At 38.1% G+C, this 23,572-nt stretch overlaps 3 protein-coding genes across 5 annotated transcripts in view; 1 reads left to right on the top strand and 2 right to left on the bottom strand.

Annotated features, from left to right (window-relative positions):
- Positions 1-652: 652 nt before the first annotated feature.
- On the bottom strand, positions 653-4,584 carry fkbp6 (FKBP prolyl isomerase 6). Of its 3 annotated transcripts, XM_044105841.1 has the most exons (9): positions 4,320-4,582; positions 3,344-3,461; positions 3,164-3,253; positions 2,862-3,064; positions 2,370-2,489; positions 2,098-2,295; positions 1,796-1,905; positions 1,550-1,633; positions 653-888 (listed from the first exon to the last, which is right to left on the bottom strand). In XM_044105841.1, the coding sequence occupies exons 1-8, from the start codon at positions 4,374-4,376 to the stop codon at positions 1,555-1,557; spliced, it is 975 nt and encodes a 324-aa protein (XP_043961776.1). In that variant the 5' UTR covers positions 4,377-4,582; the 3' UTR covers positions 653-888; positions 1,550-1,554. The 3 variants fall into 3 exon arrangements, with proteins under 3 accessions (XP_043961776.1, XP_043961775.1, XP_043961777.1); XM_044105840.1 differs by lacking the exon at positions 1,550-1,633 and having other exon boundaries at positions 4,320-4,584; XM_044105842.1 differs by lacking the exons at positions 1,550-1,633; positions 4,320-4,582 and having other exon boundaries at positions 3,351-3,438.
- Positions 4,585-5,667: 1,083 nt separating this feature from the next.
- Positions 5,668-10,579, bottom strand: tmem244 (transmembrane protein 244). The gene is made up of 6 exons (XM_044105838.1): positions 10,457-10,579; positions 7,876-7,961; positions 7,676-7,752; positions 6,491-6,616; positions 6,228-6,272; positions 5,668-5,997 (listed from the first exon to the last, which is right to left on the bottom strand). The coding sequence occupies exons 1-6, from the start codon at positions 10,547-10,549 to the stop codon at positions 5,900-5,902; spliced, it is 525 nt and encodes a 174-aa protein (XP_043961773.1). The 5' UTR covers positions 10,550-10,579; the 3' UTR covers positions 5,668-5,899.
- Positions 10,580-13,886: 3,307 nt separating this feature from the next.
- tmem200a (transmembrane protein 200A) overlaps positions 13,887-23,572 on the top strand; it is a 51,212-nt gene continuing 41,526 nt past the window's right edge. Inside the window, exon 1 of the mRNA XM_044105837.1 lies at positions 13,887-14,627. The gene's annotated coding sequence lies outside the window, so the exon portion shown is untranslated. The remainder of the gene's footprint in view (positions 14,628-23,572) is intronic.

Here is a 23,572-nt window from a genome sequence, read left to right as displayed (position 1 = left end):
CTCAAGGTTTCCATTAATATTACATTTTAAAATGTCTGATTCTTCCAGATTTGGATCGACTTTTAGACTTTTCCAGGATTTTCATTTTCATACACCTGATATAAACACATTTAGGTTTCATTACTTTCAAGTTCAAAACATTATGAAACATGAGATTTATAAGTGAAGTATTTCACAGATTTTTATTTTATTTTTTTAACTAACTGAACTAACTTTCAACATTTTTCAGAAAGTCTGTACAGGTTGAAAGATAATCTTACAACATGTTTTTCCAACCTTAGATCAGTCTGATTTCTTTTAGTGAAAAATCTAAAGTATTAATGCTTTGTATGTCACCCAATCTGGACCCAGATTCAGAACGAAAGGTAGTCAAAAGTCTACATCCCCAAAAACAGCAAACATGCCCCCTTTTTTTTTTTTTTTTTTATCCTTGAGCACATTTATCTCCAGTTTTAATCGGCAACTCAAACACGGGAACAGTCCAGTTGAACGTGACATTCTGATGCACCAAACTAAACCTACATAATCTGATGTAAATATAATTCAGGATATATATCCAACCGTCCCATGATTGTTTGGATTTTTTTAATAACTCAAATTCCATAGTTTAACTCAGCATTCATAGAATCGAAAGGAAAATCAGAGAAGGAAGGAAAAGTGTAATTTTTTTTTTTTTTATTTAAATTAACCTCTGGAATGATTCAAGGTAAAGCAACCGTCTGACTTTGGCAAGAAAAAAAACAAAACATGAGCATATATTACAAAGAACAGCAACCAAAAAGCAACAATCCTAATCATTAAGAAATTAATGAACGAAATGAGCAAAAACTACTTTTCCAGCTGGAACAGGGGGACATGAACACCAAGCAAGCTATTAAATCTTCACACCTGCAAAAGAGAATAAAAACATGATTTTAGCAAATTTCCTAAAAACGCTCACACCTGTCATTTCTCAACAAGGGTTGGTTAATTTGTCCAAATGTTTTAGTCTAATGAGGTTTTGATACAGTGGAAACTGCGTGAGCTCCTACTTCCCAAACTAAATTAGCAGGAAAAAAAAACAAGAACCTTAGTAATTTCTCATAAATGTTCATTTTTACACCTGAAATCATAATGTCAAGGCTTATGTTTCTCAGTTTCAAGATTTCTATAACTCGTCTCCAGCTTAATCAGTAAAGAAGGACCCAAAAGCATACAACTTCTTCAATAACTTATTAAAAACAAAAGTTTTAATAAGTTATTGAATGACTGATGAAAACTAAACCACGTTTTTAGAGTTCTCAGTAAATATTACTGGAGCTTTCCAAGTCTGCTTTAGGCATATATTTACCAACAGCAAACGTTCAGTAAATGTGAACATGAGAGTAGATCAGGTATTCAGCTACATTATTTGCAGTTTCAGTCAGTTAGCAAGACTTTTAACAGAAAAACTAATCGCAGTGAAGCCCTTCTTATGCAGCGTCTCGGAAAGGCATTTAAACCCAATCACGTTTTCCATATTTCTCATGACAAGCAGAAAGTCAAAAGGCTAATTAGCGGGATCCCTCACCACAATCATTGCTCTGAGCTCCTCAGCTCCCTAAACATCTTGGAGTACATATCTTTTTCTTTATCCAAACCATCTTTATAAGCCCTAGGATAAAAACAAACAAACAAGAAGAAAAACTAAATACAGAAGCCCAATCAGAAATCAAAGATTTTAGTTTCAAACGCAGCTTTCAGAGGTGTATACAAGCTTACGACAAAAAAAAAAAAAAGAGTTCCTGAAAAACTCTAAGCAACAATGTCGGCTTACAGCGCTACTTTCTTCAGGAGGTTGTTGATGTCACTGTCAAACGGCTTCTTCGACTGAGCCGTTATGAGGCAATCCTGAGCGCTCTCAAACTCCCGCAGCTCGTGGTAAGCCTGCGAGAAAAAATATAAACAAAATAACCAACGAATAAATCGCTGCACGCGCTGTTCTGCTCTAAAGTTTACTCTTAACAGAAGCAACTCAGGAAGCAGATAAAAATCCAGGCTCTCCGCTAAACAAGCAGATTTATCTCCCGCACTGTGAAGTTTTATCTCCAAGCTTCAAAACTAAAGCTCCAGCCTGACCTGTCCACAGCGGAACAGGGCCTTTGTGTTGGCTGAGTCGATCTCCAAGGCCTTTTTGCCATACTTTAGGGCTTTTTGGGGATTCTCCAGTCGGAGCTCGGCGAACGAAAGGTTCAGGTAGAGCGGAAGCAGAGCCACCTGGATCTTCTCCTTGTCCGGCCCATTTTGCGAGGCCCGATTTCTCAGGAGAGTTATCGCCTGTTGGCAAACCAGAGCACATATGAAAGACACGCAGCGCTTCGCTACTAAACACCGACTGACATTTACAGCACCTGTTTGTAGCGATCCTTGGCGTGGTCGTATCGGCTTTGATTGAAGAAGCGGTTGCCAAAGCTGCGAAGTGTGTTGATGACTTCAACAAGTGTGGATAGAGGAACGCTGCTCTGCTCCTCCTGGGGACAAAAGCAGACAGATCCACGATTTGTTGTGAACTTCTTCTTGAAGTAACGGTCCTTGGATTTCTGTAACTCAACTAAAAATACTCTACAAGGTCCCTGCAGCTCTTTAATGCCCCCCAAAGGCTATTTTTTTCTAGTCTAACATTTCCAAAGTGATCAGTTCTGATAAAATGGAGTGATAGACAACTATTGTGCAATAAGTTAGGGAATAAAGCCTGAAAACAGAATGTTTTTTTTAATTCCGTTTGCTTCCAAACCTCCCATGTTCAGGAAACAAATTTCACACTTTTCCTGACTGCATGGAAGCCCTGCAATAAAGTGGGAAAACAAAGCCTTTATGCACAGAGTCCTTCTATGAAATCCCACCGAGCTCATTGCAATAAACTCGTCCACTTGACCCGAGTCGAGGTAGTCCAGGATGTGAACCTCATACAGAATTGCAGCAGCAGCCGGGATGAAGGGCGGACAGCCCATTTCTCCGTACGCGTACTGCGGTTGGAGCAGGAACCGAGAGAACTCCCCTTTCTTCATGGTCAACAGCCCCAGCTCCAGTCCGGCTAGAGTCACATCTACAAATTAGGATTTAGATAGAAAAAAATTATCTTCTAATCAGACAAAGATGGAAAGTTACATTGCAAATAAAAATAAATAAATAAAATAAATCATACCCCTTCCCAGCTTCATCAATGGAGGGTACTGGAGGTGTGCGGTGCTTTCAAAAGGTTGATTAGAATACTCCAAGTAACCCGAGTAATGCACTGGAAGAGGATACAACATGCTAAACACCAGCTGAAAAATAGAGCATGAATCCCATAAAAAGGTTTTAGATTTTGTTGTATTGTAGCTACTTATTACTGAGGCGTTTTGAGGTACAGGTGGGCCCTCCCCAGGCTGGACCACCTCCTTCAGGATTCCTCCATCACCCAAGATGTCATACATCTGCCGACTGAGCTGCTCGAAAGGACTCTATAAAATAGAGGGGGAAGGATTGATAGCTAGGACTATCAAAATAAAATTAACAGGTGTAAATGTTGGATTATTAAAAGGTTAGGGTAGAAATTCCTTCTGGTCCAGTACTTCAAAATAAAAGCACCAGTATTTCAAAAGTAGCTTCCACATAACTATTAATAAAAAAAAAAGAAAGAACTAAATATTTTGTTCTTTCAAAAATTTGTTTTGTGCCGTTTTATAGGTCCTCGAATCCTATTCGGTTCTAAATCCAAAAGTTGATGCTTTTGGATTTTTATTGAGACACGCCATTCATCAAGCGGTAGGCGCCGTCAAAATTTATTCAGTAATTGTTCTGACTTTTATGATAAACTCAATCTATTATCAGCAAATTCTTTTAATGATTCCAATAAACGCCAATAAACATGAGGTTTCTGAGCTTTATTGGTTCAATTAGGGTCATATTTAATAAGAGACAGCTGTTCCAAAAACGAGAACCAAAATAAATGGGAATTGGGCGTTAAATAATGTGCTTAAAAATATTCAATGAATATTATTTTAAGTTGTCGATATGCGAGACTCCAATTTATTGTAATGCTTATGTACAAAGGTTGCCACAATAGTAAATAAGTTCGAAGTTGTTATAGGTACCGATTAGTCACCTCACGTGAAGAGGTAACATTAGCATCAATGTTAAGTTTAGCAATCATCCGCGCTATATTTGCAGTGACTTATCAAGGACAAGTACACATACATTGAAATTTATCTACAACAACGTAGCTTAACGTAGTAATGTTAACATAAGTGAATATAAGTTAATTTTAGTGCATTGTTTATATGTGATCTTTTAGAAATGCTAATTAGCCCAACACTTACCAGCGTGCTCGACGTTAGCCGCCTCCCGATGCTTGGTACTAACCCGTTTCCTGACATTTAGCGTCTGATAAAAAAATTCCTACAACCGTCTTCAGAGTTGTCCAGACAGTATAAAAAATTTTACTCAAGATGTAAAGAGGAGTAATATGTTTTCTTCTTTTTTTACCTGGTTTAAGCGAATTGGTTCAGCTGACTCCTTGCACAGAGGAGGGCTGGTTCAACAACTTCCTGCTCAGATTACTGACCAATCATCTTAATGATTCAGGGTTTTTGGAAATATTTTCCTATCAGTTGTCACTTTGCGCTCAGGTCTCAAGGTAACAGCATACTCTTAATGCTATTTTAACAAATTGAGATTAAATTACAAATTGTTCCCAAATTACGTTTCCTTAACTTGTCGAAAAGTTCACAACATGTCATGACGACCCACAATGGTCATGCAATGAATACAAAAACTGCGGAAAAACAAGACTGGACAGAAGGAATGAAGCAAAATGGACCCATAAATGGAGAAACAGTTGATTGGACATTATGTGGATGATAAATTTCTTATGATTGGTAAACTTACATCTGTCTAATTCTTCTGTTTTATTGCCAATTTTATAACTATTTGTTCTTCCTTAGTGTAGTCATTTTAATGTGCGTTTCTCTTATGGTTTTATGCCTGTAAAGTATTTTGTTTTACACTTGGCTGTAAGAAAGATGCCATGACTAATTCCATCTTAATGATTTGAGCTATGTTAATTATCATTGTAAAGCACCAGGCTAAAAGTTCAGAATTTGGACATACATTTATTTTTGTCTGTCTGCATCAGTTTATTCAAATTAAATTAGCACACCTACGGTAGTGCATACAGCTACTCTACCCACCTCTGGTGCTCATACCACTCGTGGTAATCCTAAAACAAGTTCTATAAAGTATGCAGCCATTGAATCATTGTATAAATCATTTCTCTTGCCCACTTTTCAAAATGAGAAAGACAAGAGAGCACGCTGCTATAACATGATAAACTTTTCATAATGCTTCTGAACGCAGTCATCTTTAAACACAAAGAAATTGAACTATAAAACATTCTGACTCATTGCCACTTAACAGATTTTATTTCCCACGTTTTTCTTTATGTACACCTGATATTTTATTACAAAATGTAAGTTTGTTATGAGTTATATTCCTAAGTACAATGATATCAGAAATATACATTAGCAAATAATTATCAGTAGATTTAAATAACCGTACAAATGTTTCAGCTATAAAATATTACCTGGTTCTCTCAAAGTTGACTTATTGAAAGATGTTTGAAAATAAACAATACAAAATCATACCTTCAATGAATAAAAAAGTGGCGTTCAATAGGCAAAGTGAAGCCATTTTAACAGTTCGGAGCAGCCTACTGCCTAATCCATGTTATGAAATACAAACAATATACATGTACGTTTTCTTTTACGTTCTTATTCGAAAGGCTTTACTTTGCTACACCATTATAAACATGGATTAAACAGTGAAGCGGAAAGAGAACTGACTGGCACACTTCTGACCTGGGATTACCCATTAAGCCACTTAAAAGCTTTCCTTGTTTTTATTAGAAGTTCTGCAGTTCAGCAGGATAGACAAAGTTGTTCCTGAAAAGTTTGTAGGCCAGGAGCTGTCCTCCGAATATCATCATGACCAGGCCCGAACCTGCAGAGAGATGGAAGGAGATAAATGGCAGAAGGCGAACAATAAAGAGGAAGCTTTAAAGGTCAGCAGCAGCAGATGGATTTGGAGGTGTGTTGGATGAGTCAAGGGAAAATGTCATATCTTCCTCAGAGACACAGATAGAGAGATTTTTTTGAGTGTGCTGTCCAAAAGGGATTGAAAAACTGATAAGAAGGCAGAAGCTGACATGAATAGGAAAATAAAATCCTTACCCAGAGCGATCCACCAATGCTCGGCAGAAGGGAAATCTGACATCACTGCAAAAACGCATCAAGGTAATGGGTTGAATATGACAAGCAAATATCAAAACTATTGCATTATAACAGTAGTATTCTAGTGCAATTTCTTAATTCTTTTTTTTTTAACTCTTTGTGTGTGTATCTCTGCTAATGACAGCTACTTATATAATCAGGTCTGCAATCCTATCAGTTGTCCTGGCCTACTCATCCACTTGCGTGCGCACGTGTGTGTTTACCTGCTACAGTCATCCCAACGTGCAGCAGCGTGACAGTTATTGCATAATCCCAGACCCACTCCTCCACAATCCACGCGAACACCAGCCCTCCTAAAACATAAGTCACTTCTGTGGAAATGACCCCAACTAGAAGGAAGAAATATTTTACTTAATTACGCAGAAATTTCCTTCGACATTTTCCTGTCATGCCATTACAGAATGGAAAGGGACATCTGTGTCTTTAATTGACCATAAAAGGTCTTCAATGTATTGTTTTTTAATTCAATGTCTGCCAAATATGCAAATGTTTTCTACTTCTTGGACTGTTGAAGTGTGTGGATGTATTTTAGCAGCAATTATAGAAACTGCTCTTGCTGGCTATCCATGCAAACTATAGCATCAATCTTTACACTGGACCTCAACGCTGGAAGAGACTTATCAGTCATTTTTCATATCAAATATGAGTGGTGCTTTCTTTAATGATCTGCATTTAAAACTATTCCTGTTTAAATGTTTATTAGCTAAAGACATACACTCACCAGACCGCTCTTAGCCTTTAAAACTACTCTAACGCTTTGTAGCATTGATGTAGCAAATTGTCGGAATTTGCGACATCAATGACTCTGGTCCATATTGAAATAAAAATATCACACAATTCATGCAGATTTGTTGGCTGCACGTCTATGTAAGTTGCCATGCCCATTCGACCTCATTCCAAAGAAGGACTGGATGAAGAAAACCCATTCGCATGCTCTAAAACCAAGATGGAGACGATTTGCGCCGAGTTGTGTTATGTTTTCGGAAGAAGAACATTGCCATTCTCCTCTGACCTATGACATTAATAAGACATTTTTATCCACACAACAGCCTGCTGTCTGGATTTTCTTTCTTTTTCGTACCATTTTTTAAAAACCTAACAGATGGTTATGCTTAAAATCCCAGTTGATCAACAACGTCTGGCATAATTAGCCATGCTACATTGAAATTTTCTTTTCCATTACTTCAGCCTGTTGTCTTTATGACATCTAAAAGCACTGAGTTGTTGCCAAGTGATTGGCAGTGTTGCTATTTGTGTTCTAACATCTGTTTCTAATAAATTTGCGGCTACAATGTTTTGTCAAGCGTGAGTGGTAGGAGAATTGGAAGTAACACACTTCTCTAAACACTCATGTGTTATCCATTGTTGAATCCACAACTGCAACTCACCCAAGTATTTGGGGTTCTGCCATGATGGTTGTGTCGTGTAGTCAAATGGCGTTAACAAGCTGTTGATCTCGTGAACCCTAAAGAAATGACAAGAGAGCATCATAAAACGTGTCCAGTTTGATTAGAAGAACTTTATCTGTTCCTTTTCAACCTGGTCTTTTTTTCCATTGGCATCGCCATTTGTAAGTGAGTGCATGTACCTGAAGAGTCCAATGCAAAGACTGACCACAATGTAATAGAGAGAGTAGAAGCACACCATGCACATTAGCAGATTCTGCAGAACAACCTGCGAAGAGAGAAGGCGGTGAGAGCGATGGTGACCTATCTGGTAGTGTCATATTGAGTAAAGATTTAATAAATACAAGGTTTCCCCCAGAAATCTTGCTAAGCCTGGTGGTTGGGTGCTAAGGCAGTCATTCATCCAACGCCCTGTCATGTTTTTCAGTTAAAAAATGTTTAAAGCTGACAAGAAATGTGAAAATATCACTTAATAATTATGTATTATTGAAACATTGGAAGATTAATGCCTGAATATGAACAATGAAGTCTTAAAAAATGCAAACATTTTAAAAATACTGAGCAATAAATAAGCATTGCTTAGCCTGATGGGGGCACAAGTAAAACCTGGTGGCCCACCAGGTTTATAAAACACTGGGGGAAACCCTGGAAATTGTCTTCCTGGAAAACAATTTATTGGGTATAGCTGTGGAATTTAACTCTACATACCACTGTCTTCTGTACTATGTGTAAATAAGCAAAGAAAGCCAAACATCAAATCTGCTATATACAAACAATGATTTGGCATATTTAATATTTAATCCATATACACCCAAAGTTTTATGTATGCCCCAAGCTAACAGAAAATTTATGCACCTCTATTTTCCCTATCCTTAGTGACCTAGAAAACACACCCTCCTGACAGGAGACAGTCAATGTCCAGCTAAATCCTGCTTTCATAGATGGCTGCCTTCAGCCCTTACAGGAAATGAGCTACATGACTCCCCAAGAGGAGAGATAAAAGCCCTTTTCTCGTGGCTGACATTTCAGGTGGCTAAACACAGGTGTAACTAATTATTTTATTAATGAGCTCCATTCCACTCGGGTGGTTCGGTGCCAGGCCTCTCTGGCTTACCGGCGCACCTTGATGGAATGGGGGTCACCGGTAATCTTATTAGTTACACCTGTGATTTCCTGCTGGGACAAGTCAAATGTCTACTGGAATGCAGAGTGAACAGAGTAGACCAATTCTTACAGTTTTCTAAGTCAAATATAGCCATTTATCACTTATTAATTGTATTGTAGGGCCTGATATTTTTACTTTTACATTTAAAACCTTGTATTATGTTAATTTTATCAAGAATCACATTTCTAAGAAAACATAGAACTGTGTACGGACTAAGACAATTAAATATAAACAAGGAAACTGCACAAAATAATTGTTGTGTTTATTGCTAATTGGTGACAATTAGCATGTTTAAGTTAATAGAATCTGAGCACCTTGGGTTAAAATAAATTGTTTAGAGGATTATAAGGGAATGTGTAAGACACCTTCAGCAGGTCAATAAAAATGTTACTATATGACCTGTTTATGCATTTCTCAAAGCGTGAACACAACTCGCCAACCTCTGGAGCTGTGTTTGTCAAGCTGGCTAGTCAAATTTAGACATCAAAATTGAATGAAAGCTTTTTCTGCTGCCATTCTGAAAAATGGCAGCAGAAAACGCCCAGTTTTAGCCTAAACAAAGACATTAAAAGTTATTTTTGCCTCGCTAAGTCTTTAATTTTTCGCTGTTCATTCACATTTAGTTGTAGCTTCGACAGAAGATAATGCAAAATGGTAAACTGGTGTAGGTGCTAACAGGTAGCTGAAAGCAGGCAGCATTTCCAGAAAAACCTCACCTAACCTAAAAGTGAGTTTACATTTGCAATGCTAATTATTTGTTTAATTCCTCTGCATGACGCTAATATAGCAGACTGACGATTTCAGTGTGAACATCTTTGCTGTCATTTCATTTTCAGACTATAGTAAGCACACCAATGCTCAAAGGTTTAAAAGTTTAAAGAAATAAACTGCATAAGGCAAAAGTGAGTGCTGTCCCAAATTGCCTCTGGTTTTAACAGCTTCAAATGTGTGGGTGTTTGTAAAACCACGAAAGCAGTAGAGCTCATGCTAATTCCTTCAGACAGCTAAACACCTTGGGCTAACTCTCTGTCTTGTTTGTCTGCCATCTCAATAATAGACTTTGCAGTTTTCTTTAAAAAAAAAAAAAGATCTAGAAGCAAAATTTTCAGATAGAATTCTAACATTCTTCCAAGTTGTATCAACAGAATCCTTATTGGCTTCTCCATTATTGGATAGGTTTTGCAAAAACCTATCCAATAAGGTTTTATTGAATGTTTTTGATACAATTATCAAAAACATTGTATCATACACTTGTTTGGTGTTTGCTACAATTTACAAGTATAATGAGGATTAACTTCTGTAATTAAAGTTAACAAAATGGAATTACCTAATACATGCAAGGGTAACATGCATTAAAAGTTAATCTAAACATATCTAAAACAATAATCGTTGGCTAAAGCCGATGTTTATCATCAATAGTATCGATACAAATGTCCTCAGAATCCTCTCAAACCAACATTGAAACTATGATAACATTTTATTTGTGAATATTGTGCTGCTGTTTATTATTAGCTTTGTTGTCAGACTCTACATTGTAACTTTTTCTTCAATCCTCCAGTTTTTAAATAGCTCTCTGCTATATGTTTTTCTATCCTTACCCAGGTGTCGCTGGGTGTAGTCTTGAGGGAGAAGGGTCCATGGCGTTTTATGAGTGTGACTCCACAGCAGCGACAGCAGTAGTCCAACAACATGAATGTTTGCCGGTCTAAATGAGGAGAAGTAGCCTTCTTGTGTGTTTATGAGTCCCTGAGACCATCTTGTAGGGAAGCAAGGAAGGCGGGATTGGATGAAATGAGATTACTGCTAAGAAGTTGGAGTAAATCCCACATGGGATAAGACACATAATGCTTGTGTGGACAAATACTCATAACCTACAATTAGGTAGCTCGTTTCACATGTGGAATGACACAAACTTCAGTTTGATCCTCAACAGGAGTCAAACATTTCAAATAATTTAAAGAGAATAAAATAAGACAACTCATGCCATGCATGACAGTCAAACATTTGCCTTAAATGTAATTTACAAGTGGAATTTGGTACAATTTGACTTTATTTTGATGTCTGATAGTGTCTGCAAGCTTGAAAGCCCCTGATCTGAACATTAAATCAACCATAAGCAACATGAACACTAGATGGCAGGACAGGCTGCAAACCTTTAGAAAACTCCATCCATCAAAGTGGAATCAACACAACAACAATTCATTTCAAGACTCACATATGCACAGTTTTGACGACTATAGATGGAATTTGGATCATAAAGAAAGCTATGTAGATTTGAATCCTATTATTTGCCCAAATTAAAACTGAAAAGTGTGACGTGATGAAAAGTGATTTCTCAACACAGAAACCATAGTGACCAATATAAATATGAACACTGCCGTTTTCTCTTGCCCCCCCGTCCCCTCCGGAAATAGCCAAAAGAAATGTAACCGTTTGACGTCATAACATGCGTACGTAAAGCAAATGCACGTGCTCCTTTGTGTGGGTTTGGGATTGACTTGGCTGCCACGGTAACCTGCATCATTGTATCCATGGTGACGCCAGAGCAGAGGAAAAGGAAGAGGGGGTTCCATGAGGAGTAAGGTAGGCGTCATAGTCGAGCATCCCTCTGTGTGTACACACTGTGTGAACCGTGCCATATTTTATTGCTCTGCGGCTGACGAGGAGCGACTCACGCTAATCTTTATTTTATTCCTCTGCATCATGCTGAATATTGTCAAAATGCCAGACAGCATTGATGTGGTTTTATCCTGAGAGGCATGTGTTTTAGGTATTTCCTGTAATAATGAAAATAAAAATAAAAAAACAAGCAGTGAAAAAGCAGCAGATACAATAGCAGACTGAGAATTACATACCTGGATCAAGATTTTTAAAAAAAACAATACTCTGGATTTATTGGACAAAATAAAAAACTATCACTTAGGAATGTTGCCGTTCCCTACCTTTTATGCAAATTTATGCCATCAAACTGAATAATTAGACTGCACATATGTGTTGCCATAAAATGTACCTAATTTTTTGTTTGCAGTTAAAAAAAGATATTTCTGGACTTCTTAACACTTAAACAGACTAGTTTTTAAGAGAGACAGACTCAAAAAGAGCAGGCAGAGCACTCTAAAGATGAAAAAATAAAAACACTAAAGCTTAGTAATTAACACATTCTTTTATGTTCACCAATCAGCTGCAACATTGAAAGCTACAACAGGTAAAGTGGATGTGAGGCAGCTGGAAGTAAATAAGCTGAAAAGGATAACCTTGAAGTTTCGGAAGCAAGCAAATTGCAAAAGTGTGATCTCTGTTTAGATCTTTTCCAAGCTGGAAAAATTTGAGGAGGTATTTGTCTGATTCACCACTTAAAAATCCTAAAAATCAGTAAATCTGGAGGCCTGTAGTAAAGGGGGACTGATAGAGACAGGTAAACAGGAGTCTCTATTTACAGAAGGAGGGAGTTTAAGCAATAAGTTTTCCATCTGCAGAGACAGGAACGTCTTTCCCCCAGATCGGATTTATTTTAAGGTTTGTAAAATAAATTAAAAAAACAAAAACAAGTAAAGCATCAGGAGAGGAAGAGATACTCTGGGGAACATTAAGGCTCACTGACCTACTGGAAATGTCAATGAGAGACGTCTAAGGGGTAGAGGTGCTTTAATTAAACTACTGGGTGCACACTAACAAAGAGAAATGCATTAGTCAATATGGCCCTTGTGCATCTCTCTTCGGTTTCCCATTTTCTCATTTCAATATTCTAAAATCCAAAAGTGACTATTCAGAACAACACTTTGTTCAGATTATTTCCCCCTGTGTTTCTCTGGTGTCTTTTCTTATCACTCCTCGATTAAGTAACATTTTTTTCCTTTTAATTGTTCCACTGAACACTCCCAACCACAGCTGCACACAATAAGTGCAACAACATTTTTTTTTTTTGCAATTCTCACAACTCTGTGCAGGCTTGTAAACAACAAATATAACAGCTAACAATGCAAAGCTTTGTCCCCCCCCCTCCCTTTGCCTTTTTCCCCAAACTCCCTCTACATCTTCCTTGTGTTCTGCTCCTTTCTGTCGCCTCTGTATGTTTTCATTTGCTTTCCTGCATGGAATGTAAATACATCAGCCATGGACTGACCACAGGCTTCAGCAGGGATCTCAGCTTTCTGCTGATCCTGTCCCAAGTCCTCGTGTGTTCGGATAACAATTTTTTTTTATATAGCATTTCACACAATGCGAATGTGAGACATTTTAGTAAGTGTTAAGGTGTGAATGTCACTGTCACATTTGAGGTCAAGGAAAACATTTGACAGACCAACTGAAACGCCTCAGTCGTCCAAAATAATAGTCCAAGCGTAACCTCTCCGGTTGTCCATGTGCGTGCTCAGCTGCCTTTGGACTCGAATCCAAGCCACTTAAAACAAATGATAAGGAGTTTCTGGCTCTCTCTTTAACTCACAGCCTGTTGTTGAAATAATGCATCTTTGCGAACGTTCCCTCGGCTCAGCTACAAGCTGCTGTGTTTTCACTGAATCACTTCCTGCATGTAAACACAGGAAATGAGACGAATGCCAACATCTGCACCGCTTTTTTGCTGCCCTGATGTGTGTGCGTGCGTGCGTGTGTGAGTGTGAGTGAGTTCATGAGTTTCTGAGAGGAGGAGAAAGGAGGGAGGAAAGTTGAACAAAGCAGTGCTGGAAATAACGGATAGATAAGACTGTGCATTGCAGCCAAGTAGACAAATTACTTGTGCAGTCATACACAATCTTAGCTTCACAATGACTTTTTTTGTATTTTATATGTTTTGTATTTGTTGCATTTATTTCTCTCCAAGAATATGGGTATTAACAAAGACGTCACAGAGCGTTCTCTCTTTGGTGTTATCTGCTCCTTGCAAGGATTTGCTCCCTGGCTTGTTATTCCTCTTAAATATAAATGAAACACGCATGCATGCTCTTCCTCCTGGGTGTACATGCAGATAACACATCCCCCTCTACATCTCTCTTTCTCTCTCTCTCTCTTTCTGCTCCTTCCTCTCTCGCGCATTCCCACGAGTGTAAACGCTTTCAGAAGACCTGGATGGAGCTGCTGCTCGATTCTAATCATTGGATTATAAAACAAAGCAAAACACCATTATCTCGCTTGAACCTGGACTTCTTAAATCGGAAACTCTCCATCTGACCATTTTATTGTACTTTGTTTTTTGTTTGGACGCGCAATCAAGTTTTGGACCCGAACGCTCCACAAAACGACTTTTACGCATCAGGCAAACACAGAGGGCGTCACATTGACCGCTTTGCTTTAGCCTCTTCTTTTTCGTCTTCTTCTTTTGCATTGTAATATCTTTATTACGATGCATGCCTTTACGCATCTAAATAATCCGAACGAGGAGGAGGAAAATGATTTCCCTTAATTAGCGTGTTTCTCCGCCCTCATCATCCTCTGCGCGCGTACTGTGCTCTCCACGGGGCGTAAAAAAAAGTGTTCCGCGCACAAATCGACGCTTCTTGTCGCTCAAGTCCTAATTTGAGGCAAGGAAACTGTCGAAATGACGCCTCTTGGTCGGCCTTAAAGGAGCTGGGATGCTGGTGAGGGCTGCTGCTGTTTCCAAAAGGCTGCATGGGAGCGAGCTGTCATCTTAGTTTTCCCCGGCGTGGCATCATCTCGCTGGAAGTAGTAGGCTTCAGTGTGGAAGATGGCTTTTGACTTTCCCCCAGGATACAAAGCGTAATCCCTCTGCATGCCTGATTACACAGTGACAGTGGAAACTCGTCTTTCAGTAAGGTAGGAACCGACCGGGCTTCTGATCCAACAATTAAAGCTGACAGCCCTGCATGCTTTTTATGTTTTATATATATAAATATATCTTCGCAACATACAACACACAAATATATATACTTATGATTTCTTCAGTATTTTAACGATTCTTAATGAGAAACGTGACCCTTGAAGTTTTATCTATTCCACATTTTGCTGTTTTAACTCCACAAACTTAATTCAAATTTCATAAGACGATTAACTCAAGTGGTGTATAATTGTGAGGTGGAAAGTAAAACTAAAAATATAAGACGTTCTACAGATATGTGTTCAGTCCCCCTTTATTCTGGTGCTCTTAAGTAAAATCCGGCCCAACCAAATGAGTTAACAGAGCAATCCAATCCCATTAATTTGTCTGTTCTATGAATGCCTCAAAGGTTTATTTGAGAACAAAGTGGCTTTCTGAAGAAAATAAAAACCCCACCAGAATCCACAATTTACAAATCTGACCCTCCTGGAAGAATATCAAGATTAAGAAGATAGAAAGAACACCATAAAAAGTCCCCTTTTGGGTGTGCTACAAGTCACGTGGAGGGCAAAGCAAATAAACTAAAGGAGGTGCAAAATGAAATCTTTGGTCTACATACAAACATTCAGACATCCTTTGATCTAAACCGTTCCATTGTAGCTCTGAATTTAGTTATGAGCATAATCGCTCAGTTAAAGTTCTAGAAAATCTAACCTTTAATCGTGAGATTTTAGTTATTCAGTGGGGAGGAAATCATCTGTGAATGCAAAATTGCTTTATATGTGCTCAATGGTGTCACAATTATTGGTGCCCCTCTTGTGTATCCCCCTTTTACAAGTGAGCCATCATTGATTCTTCTGCTTTAACACTTTCTACATTTGGTGCAGAGAGCATGTTTTATTTAAAATTCTGTAAACATTTTGAGGAGTTCATGGTGTCACACACTGCAAATCTATTGCCTTTGTAAAACAAACAAGCCGAGAGCATCACAATCCTCCAAACCAACCTGAACTGATTGCCTCTCAAAAGATCAATCTGAGTCTCCTCTGACAAAAGCAAACAGTTCCAGTCTGAATCCCAGCAGAGTTGAGCAAACTCCAAATGTGTATGTTTATAGAGAAAATGCTTATTGTGTTTCTGGCATGCAGCTGAAAACAGCTGGTTGGCATGTAGATGGTTGCTAGATGTTGATTTTTTTCTGCTGCTCTCAATCGAGTTAGCATTGGAGATTTTCACCTATCTTTTGTTCCCAGTGTGCTGTTAAGAAATAAACATTCATCTTCTTCTTCTCTCCCCGTATATGTGGCCAGCACTCTAACTCCACTTTAAAACGTAAAAAAATGTGTTTGTCTTTGTGTGAAATTATCTTTTTTTTTTTTCATTTAAGGCTGTTTGTTTTGTTACCACTTGTTAAGAGAGTGTCAGCCCTGACCTTTGCCTGACATAAACCACCGGGACCTTTCCCTTTTGGACTGACTCATAAGTTTAGACATGCAATGTTTTCACAACAAGTTCCCAGTATTCAGCCAGTTTTTAGCATTTGTAAACACATCTAATTTAGGGAAATCTATTCCAGACTAGCAGGCTGCTTTTGTTGGTCCCAGGGAATCAGCTACAGCAGTGTTTGGGCATGGGATCTAACATCCTACAAGTAAAAATATCAAAACTGCCATGAGTAGAAACAGAAATTCGCTCATTAATATTTTAGGAGACCTTTAAATATGTGATGTGTGGCAGGATTTAGATTTTTTTTTTTCTTTTGGAATAAGTAAGGTTTTAGGCGGGACTATTTCAAGTTGGGCAATCTTGCAAAGTTAGATCAAGAGGGATTAGAACAGGCTGCTGATATGCCAATGCAAAGATCTTATCATCGCTAGGGTACATTCTGTTCATTGCTGCTCTATGATGGTCCACACACTCATCAGTTCCCTATTTTTTATTTTATTTTGACTCCACAGGCTAACGTTTAATCACCGGTGAATTTTTATTGAGCGCTGTTCATATTTTTCTATCTATTAATTCAACATGCAGCTTTGGAGTCTGGATAAACAGTTGATACACTTCAGTACTCTTCAGGTCTAAAGTATTAAATGTTGGTTGTACTTCATCAAATCAAGTGTCTTTTGGCCTAAATGTATATTTTTTCCAAGCTTACCTATTTTCAGTGCGAAGTTGGGGTATCCTGATCCTGATTTTTTGTTTTATTTTGTTTTTCTACCAAGAAACTGATGTACTGTGCCAACTTTTATGAGTTTGGCCAAATCTTAAGAGGGGCGGCGCAAATAAAATTGCACCAAACTTAATTAGTTAGTTGTTAAAATTCATTTCAGGTATAAGAAGACAGTAATGGTTATTAATTGGATGTTCTTAATGTTCTTAAATAAGGATGAATATGTGGTGATTTTTTTTTTGTAACCTTGAGCTGGAGAAATAAGAACAGTGTGTTCAGTGCAGGTTCTCTGAATAATCTGGAAAATTTATTCAGAGAATAAACTTAAAGTAAACTTAAAGTAAACTCAAGTAACTCAATGCTGGAACAGAGGTAGACACTGACTTGATGCTATACTTCTGTGATTGAATAGCCGTTCAGCTGTCTAAAGATTGAACTGAGATCTGGCAACTAAACTAGTCCAGAAACACAACCAGGCTCAATCAGGTCAAAATGTGTTAGCAGGGGTTTTAAAACATTATTTCATTGTCTAATGAGCAAACGAGGACATAACATTTCTCAATTGCTGTTTTGAATATATTTATAACAAAGTTAAAGAATAAAACCATAAAAATCCATCCATCTTCTGTTCTCATCTCCAGCAAACATTTTGGGCGAGAGGCGGGGTTCACCCTGGACAAGTTGCCAGTCTGTTGCAGGGCAACACAGAGACAGACAGGACAAACACACTCTCCACACTCTCACACCTAGGGAGAATGTAGAGAGACCAATTTACCAATAATTTGCATGCACAGGGAGAACATGCAAACTCCATGCAGAAAGACCCCGGGTCAGGAATCGAACCCAGGACCTTCTTGCTGCAAGGCAACAGTGCCACCAACTGCTCCACTGTGCAGCCCAACCTTAAAATCACATTTAGCATTTGAGCGTTGGACAAACGAGGCAATGTGTTCAGTACATGCTATTCCCAGGTCTGAGCAGTAGGTGTTCTTCCTTCTAAACGCTGACGGCTTTGGTTTCCCAAATCTGGGTAAGATCAGGCAGCCTTATCTTGTTATTTCTGAAAACGTTAGCAAATTCAGTGGTGCATTTTACTTTGAACCAGTTTGTCGTTGACATAACTGTTCCTCCCTGCCTCAATAGAAAGAGTTTATATATCTAGGATGTCTGTTGTGGTGAAAAAAGGAGCTCAGCTAAAAAGCAAAGCTGTTGATTTACTGGTTCAGCTGTGTTCCTGCGCTCACCTAGCATAATGGCATATGAATCATGACACAGAATAATATCTTGGAGCTGAAATGACCTTCAGTCACACAGACAGGGAGAAACCCTCTGAGTTGACCCTCAGCTCCTCCATGTCGTAAGCAGATGTGTTTGGTGGGTCCAACATTCCTGACCAAAAGACTGAAATAAAAAAAGTGGAAATGAGCTTCCTCACCTTTGTTTTGTAAAAGATGCTGCTTTGTGTCTTAAATCACATCGATGTGGTTTTATGTTGAAATAATTTGGAAAATCGAAACCATCTGTTGCTTTTTCTTAACACTGACACGGTCAAATTAATGGAAAACATTGTAGTACATGTCTCTTTATAGACAGCAAGAACAGCTTCATTGTTTTTATAAACTGCCAAATTTTCTTTTTGCAATTTTGAAATACTGAATTTAAATCTCCTACTTAGTACATAATCAATGTCTTGCCTTAGTTTGCTTTTCATTCCTGCCAGTAGTGCAGTTTTAAATGTTAAGAGACACTCTTTAAGCTACACTGTATTTGACAAACATGGAGTGTTGTTGAATATAGTCGCAAGCGCTCTCTATCAAAGGTGCTATTAACAGTTTGAATGAGAAAGGCACTCTATTTTAGGGAAAGAAGAAAAATAGAGCATCTTCTCATCCAATTAATGAAAAGTTAAGACAAAATAAAAAATAATCAGGATATTTCATTCAGATAAAATTTGTAAGAGGCAACAAAAATTAATCTTCACAGGAATCAGATGTTGGACAGAATTGGATGTTCAAACTACACAACTCTGCAAAACTGAATCAAATGTCAATTTGATGTCATCATAAAAACAAATGCCTCTTTTCTAATATTAACAACACTCAATAATTAGATCGTCTATCGTTAATAAGCTCTACCATCCATCCTTTTAAAGAACAAAGCTCTTCACCATCCATCTGACTACATCCTGCAAACAAGACCAGGATTGAAGCTTCATTAAAAGTGAAATGAATCAACATGACTGGGATAGTTTAAGTGCATGCTACCATGCTTAAGACATCAACTATTAACCCAGGCTGCATGGATTTCTAATGATGCCTAAAGATTTGTGACAAGGTTATGCACCAAAGTGGCACTGCATCACCAACACCTGGCACAAAGCCATCCCCATACTGGAGGGACGTGTCATTACACAAAATATTCAGTTTTATACTAACAGAGCAGCACAGAGTCGAATTTAATCGGAATAAGCTTCTTCATTTATATAGTACATTTTCAACAACAAGGCAATTCAAAGTGTTTTACATGAATTAGAAGGAAATGCAGCAAAACAACAAACAAAAGGAAAGAGCAAAAGAAGAAAAATAGAAAATAAAAAAGCACAAATCCATGTTTAAGAATAAGTAGTCCATAATTTATGAACTAGTACGGGTTGATACCAGTCTGTGTTGATATATTTTGTTCGGCACTCTGAATCCACTTGCTTGTATTTTTCACAGTTTTGGAGTCTAAATTCTTTCAAAATGTAATTTAAAATTAGCTACTAATTTGAGGAGTACAATTTGAAAACAAAATATATCATAATTGTAATAATAATGAACTTTTAAATGAATTTTCTATGGATGGAGCTTTCTAATTTAAATTTGAGACAAAAACCCCCACTAATGAACAAAAAAGTAGCTGTACAATCAGCAGATTCCTTTTTTATGGAGAAAGTCAAACAATAAAAGAAGAACCGATAAGTCAGAACCTATAAATGGAGAGGTGCTTTGTAACAACAGATGCTTATTTTTTCAGAATTATCTTAAATATGTTAAATCAAGAGTCACTGTAACCTTGGGACCTGTTTACAGAAAAAACAGAGTTACTCATTGAGCCAAATGAATCATAATAAGACATCCTCGGAGAGCTGGGATTTAAGAATCATTAGAAAGTCAAGTGACTTGTTTGCTAATCCTCCTTCGGTGATATCAAGCAGTCTGGATAATCCTGTTGAAGAACCTCTGTCGCAGTAGGTCAGCAGTTTCTTCACTGTCCCTCTCAAGACCCCAAAAAGATGACAAGAGTGCGAATTTTTTGTAGAAACACCGATGAGATTTGAGATTTTTCTGCAACAAAAAAAAAGAGCATATGGATATCAAAACCTTAGATGTTCGTTACTGCTTCAGTTCAGATGGGGCTTATTGGTTCCTGGTTGAATGCCTGGAGTAGTTTGGACTAACGTGTGACTGGCTGGCAGTCAGGATTCCTGGGATGACAAAAAAAATGTGTCACTTGACTGGAATCAACAGGGGGCTTCTCAATCCGAAGGGTAATTCAGTAGCATGGAGCTGCATTCCTCATAGGAGGTTGTATTTCTTATTAAGTGTGATCGATACGAGTGGATTAAGAAGGAACAGCATGTTTCATCAACCTAATGAAGGTAAAAATAAAATAGAATGATGTTGAAGGGAGTGCAGGATTTGACACTTAAGTGGTTACATCAGAAAATATGCTTCCAAAAGGTCAGTGTGAAAACACGTAGTGACATATCCTCCAGACAGATGACTCACCCGTTACCACCAGCCCGTAGGAGAACAGCACGGGCGCTCGCTCATTATTTGCTTTTGCCTTGGCTTGCTTTTTTTTTTGTTTTTGTTTTTGTCTCTGACACTCGTTCTGACCAGAATTGCCCGTTGTCTAAGCTTAAATGGCAACGCAGCGGCTGCATAACTACCGAGATCAATTTTAAAACAAAACAACACTGACAAACATAAAGAACGACAGAGTTGGAAGAGCTAACAGGAAATTGCTCTAACCTTGCCAGACAGGTCCCCCTCCCCCTTGTGCTTCACTCTCTGGGTAGAGGGCAGATTATGACCTTTAACCTTGCCGCCATTAAAATTACAGATTACTGACCTTGAACCTACATTTGAGTTATAATTGTCCAGAAAAAGGAAATCTGAGATCTGTAATCTCTCAATCTGGAAATATTTTTTTTTTAAATTGAATAAACAAATATTGTGTCAGACAAATGCTATGCATCCAGTGCTAGTTATGTCTTTTTTTTTTATTTCAAACTTAGTGTTGGATCAGTGGGGAATCTCTGTGGGAATTGTGGATGCCACTAAATGTAGGTGACTTGGACTTTTTTTTAATTATAAAGACTGAATGATGGCCCTTAGAGGATTTGGGTTACCTCATGTTCTCTTCTAGGCTAAATAAAGCAAAGTATATACAGCAGTATTAAGTAAACAGCATGTCTGAAGCCTCATTTGGGCAACATCTGTGCAGCTAGACTTCACCTTTGACCTTCTTACTGTAGTTAAAGTGATTCAGAAAAAAACCCCCATCTGACTACAGGGAAGAGATGTTCTGTTTCTGTGTGGCACGATATTTCTCTGATGATAGAAAAAAATATGGAAAATAATACTCTAACAGAACAGGAAAGTCAGCTTTGACGAACCCCCTAATAATAGTGCACAGATTTCTCTGCAAATATTTGCAATTTTATACTGAAAATACAGAAAATGTAGATTTTTTTTTTTGTTTTGTTTTGTTTTTGGTGTTCATGGCTTAATCATTTTCCGGTCATTTCTTTACAACTTATGTTGTGTTTTGAGGGTTTTTTTACTTCCCCGTGATTAATCTGTTGAGCCATTTCCCTGTTTCCAACTGTAACAAATTCTTGCTTTTTTCCTCTTAGTTCATTTCCAAACTCGGTTTCATCGCATTCAGTTTTCAGTGCAAATACTTCATTCCGATCCAGCTGTTACTCCACACGAGTACTTGCTGGTGTTTCCTTTGTGCTCCCTTCATGGGGTGTATAAGTTAAAGTTTTCATTAAACACTTTCAAACATGATTCTGTCTTCTTCTTCCTTATGTTTGGATTCCACAAAACATCAGCAACATCTGAAATTTGTGGCTGATTTCCAAGCTCTTGGTTTTACACATCTCTTACCTGCTGATAACGTTTTTTCCCATTTTGTCCCCCCCCCCCTCTTAAAACACATATGTAATACCTTTCAACACATTTTTTTTTCTAATCATACTCTTGTGAGCACGCAGTCATGAATTATTCAAATTCAAAGCTTGGGTAGTTTCACACCGCGCGTAAGAGAAAGATCTCCGTCACACAGGTTGTAGAACAAATTCAAACCAAGACAACATGATGTGGAGTTGATGTTTTCTGTGAGACATCCACTTCTTTGGCATTATGTACACAACTGAGAAGAAGTGTTAGATTTTTTTGCGGAAGGAGACATTTTGCGATGCCGAAGGAAAACATTACAGCAAGAAGGTTGTGGAGTTGAATCTTCCTTTCTACGTAGAGTTTTCACGTTCCTGCTGCTGGGTGTGCACGAGTTCTCGTGAATGGGAAAGTGTCAGAGTGTGTATCGTGGACTAGGCCCAGACCCGAACAAAATGGCCACTAGTTTGGGCAACATTGGTGCCCCGTGCATCTCTAAGGACTGTCAGCACTCACTTTGTTTCTGCCTGTATGAGGAGGAAGAGTTTCCTGTGTTGAGTATATATTTGGAAATATTTGAAGTCATGTTGATAGACTTCTCTGTTCTTGTTTTTTAAGTGAACAAGACTATTGCTCTTGAACGGGTATTGCAAGAAGTCAAACAAGCTGATGTTAGCTGGTTCCTTTAGCTGAGCTATCTGCTTTCACTTCCAGCCTGGAATCCACCGCTTTACAAGCGTGCTCCTCACAGCCAAGTCTTTCTGAAAAAAAAAAGTATCTGCCTTCCTTTAGTTTCCCACTATAACCTCCAAACCAGCAGGCTTTAGGTTTCTTTTGTTTTGTTTTGTTTTTTAAAAGCAAGATAAGAGGTGGGAGGGCATAACAACAGGTGTTACTGTTTGCTTCATTCAGCTAGAGAAGATCTGAGCCATTCTGGCACAAACTCATCTAATTAAAACATATTTAAACCTAGTAATGGCAATTAAGTGGCAGAACCTTTCCCGGCTAACTTTTTGAAATCCTGATACATGATTCATGGCTAGAAGCAAAATCAAACATACGATGAGCCTCTCTGTGTCTTTCTCTTTCTTTTAAATGGCGAAGAATGAAAACACGAGAACTTCACGTGCTCATTCTTATTGGAACCTCGCTGAACACACCCACACCGGTGGTTGGTTGGTAGTATAAATTAATAGAGGGGTAGCACACTTTCGCAGCTTGTGGTGTTTATGTGTTCTGCCCTTAAGACTTAGGGTGGGTGTGTGTGTTTCATGCTGGCACATAATGGCTGCCCAATGAAAGCTGGGGCAGGCTCTAATGATTCCCATGGTAATCTGCGCTTAGACTTCGCTTTGTTCTGTATAAGAGAATTTAGTCATTTTATTCTGCTGTAATATTGCGGCAATAATGCAGATGTATGTCGGTGCAGTATGTCTTTCTAATTAAAATAGATTAATTCTCTAGCAATAAAAATATATCCGGAAGTGCAAGGGGAAATATGGACAATAGTCAGTATTCTACTGACTATTGTGAGGAAAGGTAATTGGATTTCTCATCAAGTAAAGACGACGGGTTAGTAATTCAAAATTTTGAGTTCGAACCCAGG

This window comes from Gambusia affinis, linkage group LG22 (assembly GCF_019740435.1).
Source record: "Gambusia affinis linkage group LG22, SWU_Gaff_1.0, whole genome shotgun sequence".
In the NCBI taxonomy this organism is placed as follows: domain Eukaryota; kingdom Metazoa; phylum Chordata; class Actinopteri; order Cyprinodontiformes; family Poeciliidae; genus Gambusia; species Gambusia affinis.
This window is presented reverse-complemented; position numbering and strand designations above follow the sequence as displayed.

What these genes read in the sequence shown, in the direction of transcription:
- fkbp6 (XM_044105840.1), bottom strand. Translation starts at nt 4,376, where the DNA reads ATGTCAGGAAACGGGTTAGTACCAAGCATCGGGAGGCGGCTAACGTCG. An exon ending in GGCTAACGTCGAGCACGCTG is followed by an intron (nt 3,462 to 4,319) that starts GTAAGTGTTGGG and finishes TCTATTTTATAG; the next exon opens with AGTCCTTTCGAGCAGCTCAG. An exon ending in ATTGATGAAGCTGGGAAGGG is followed by an intron (nt 3,065 to 3,163) that starts GTATGATTTATT and finishes CCTAATTTGTAG; the next exon opens with ATGTGACTCTAGCCGGACTG.
- tmem244 (XM_044105838.1), bottom strand. Translation starts at nt 10,549, where the DNA reads ATGTTGTTGGACTACTGCTGTCGCTGCTGTGGAGTCACACTCATAAAA. An exon ending in CTTTGCATTGGACTCTTCAG is followed by an intron (nt 7,753 to 7,875) that starts GTACATGCACTC and finishes TCATTTCTTTAG; the next exon opens with GGTTCACGAGATCAACAGCT. An exon ending in GCATTGGTGGATCGCTCTGG is followed by an intron (nt 5,998 to 6,227) that starts GTAAGGATTTTA and finishes ATCTCTCTGCAG; the next exon opens with GTTCGGGCCTGGTCATGATG.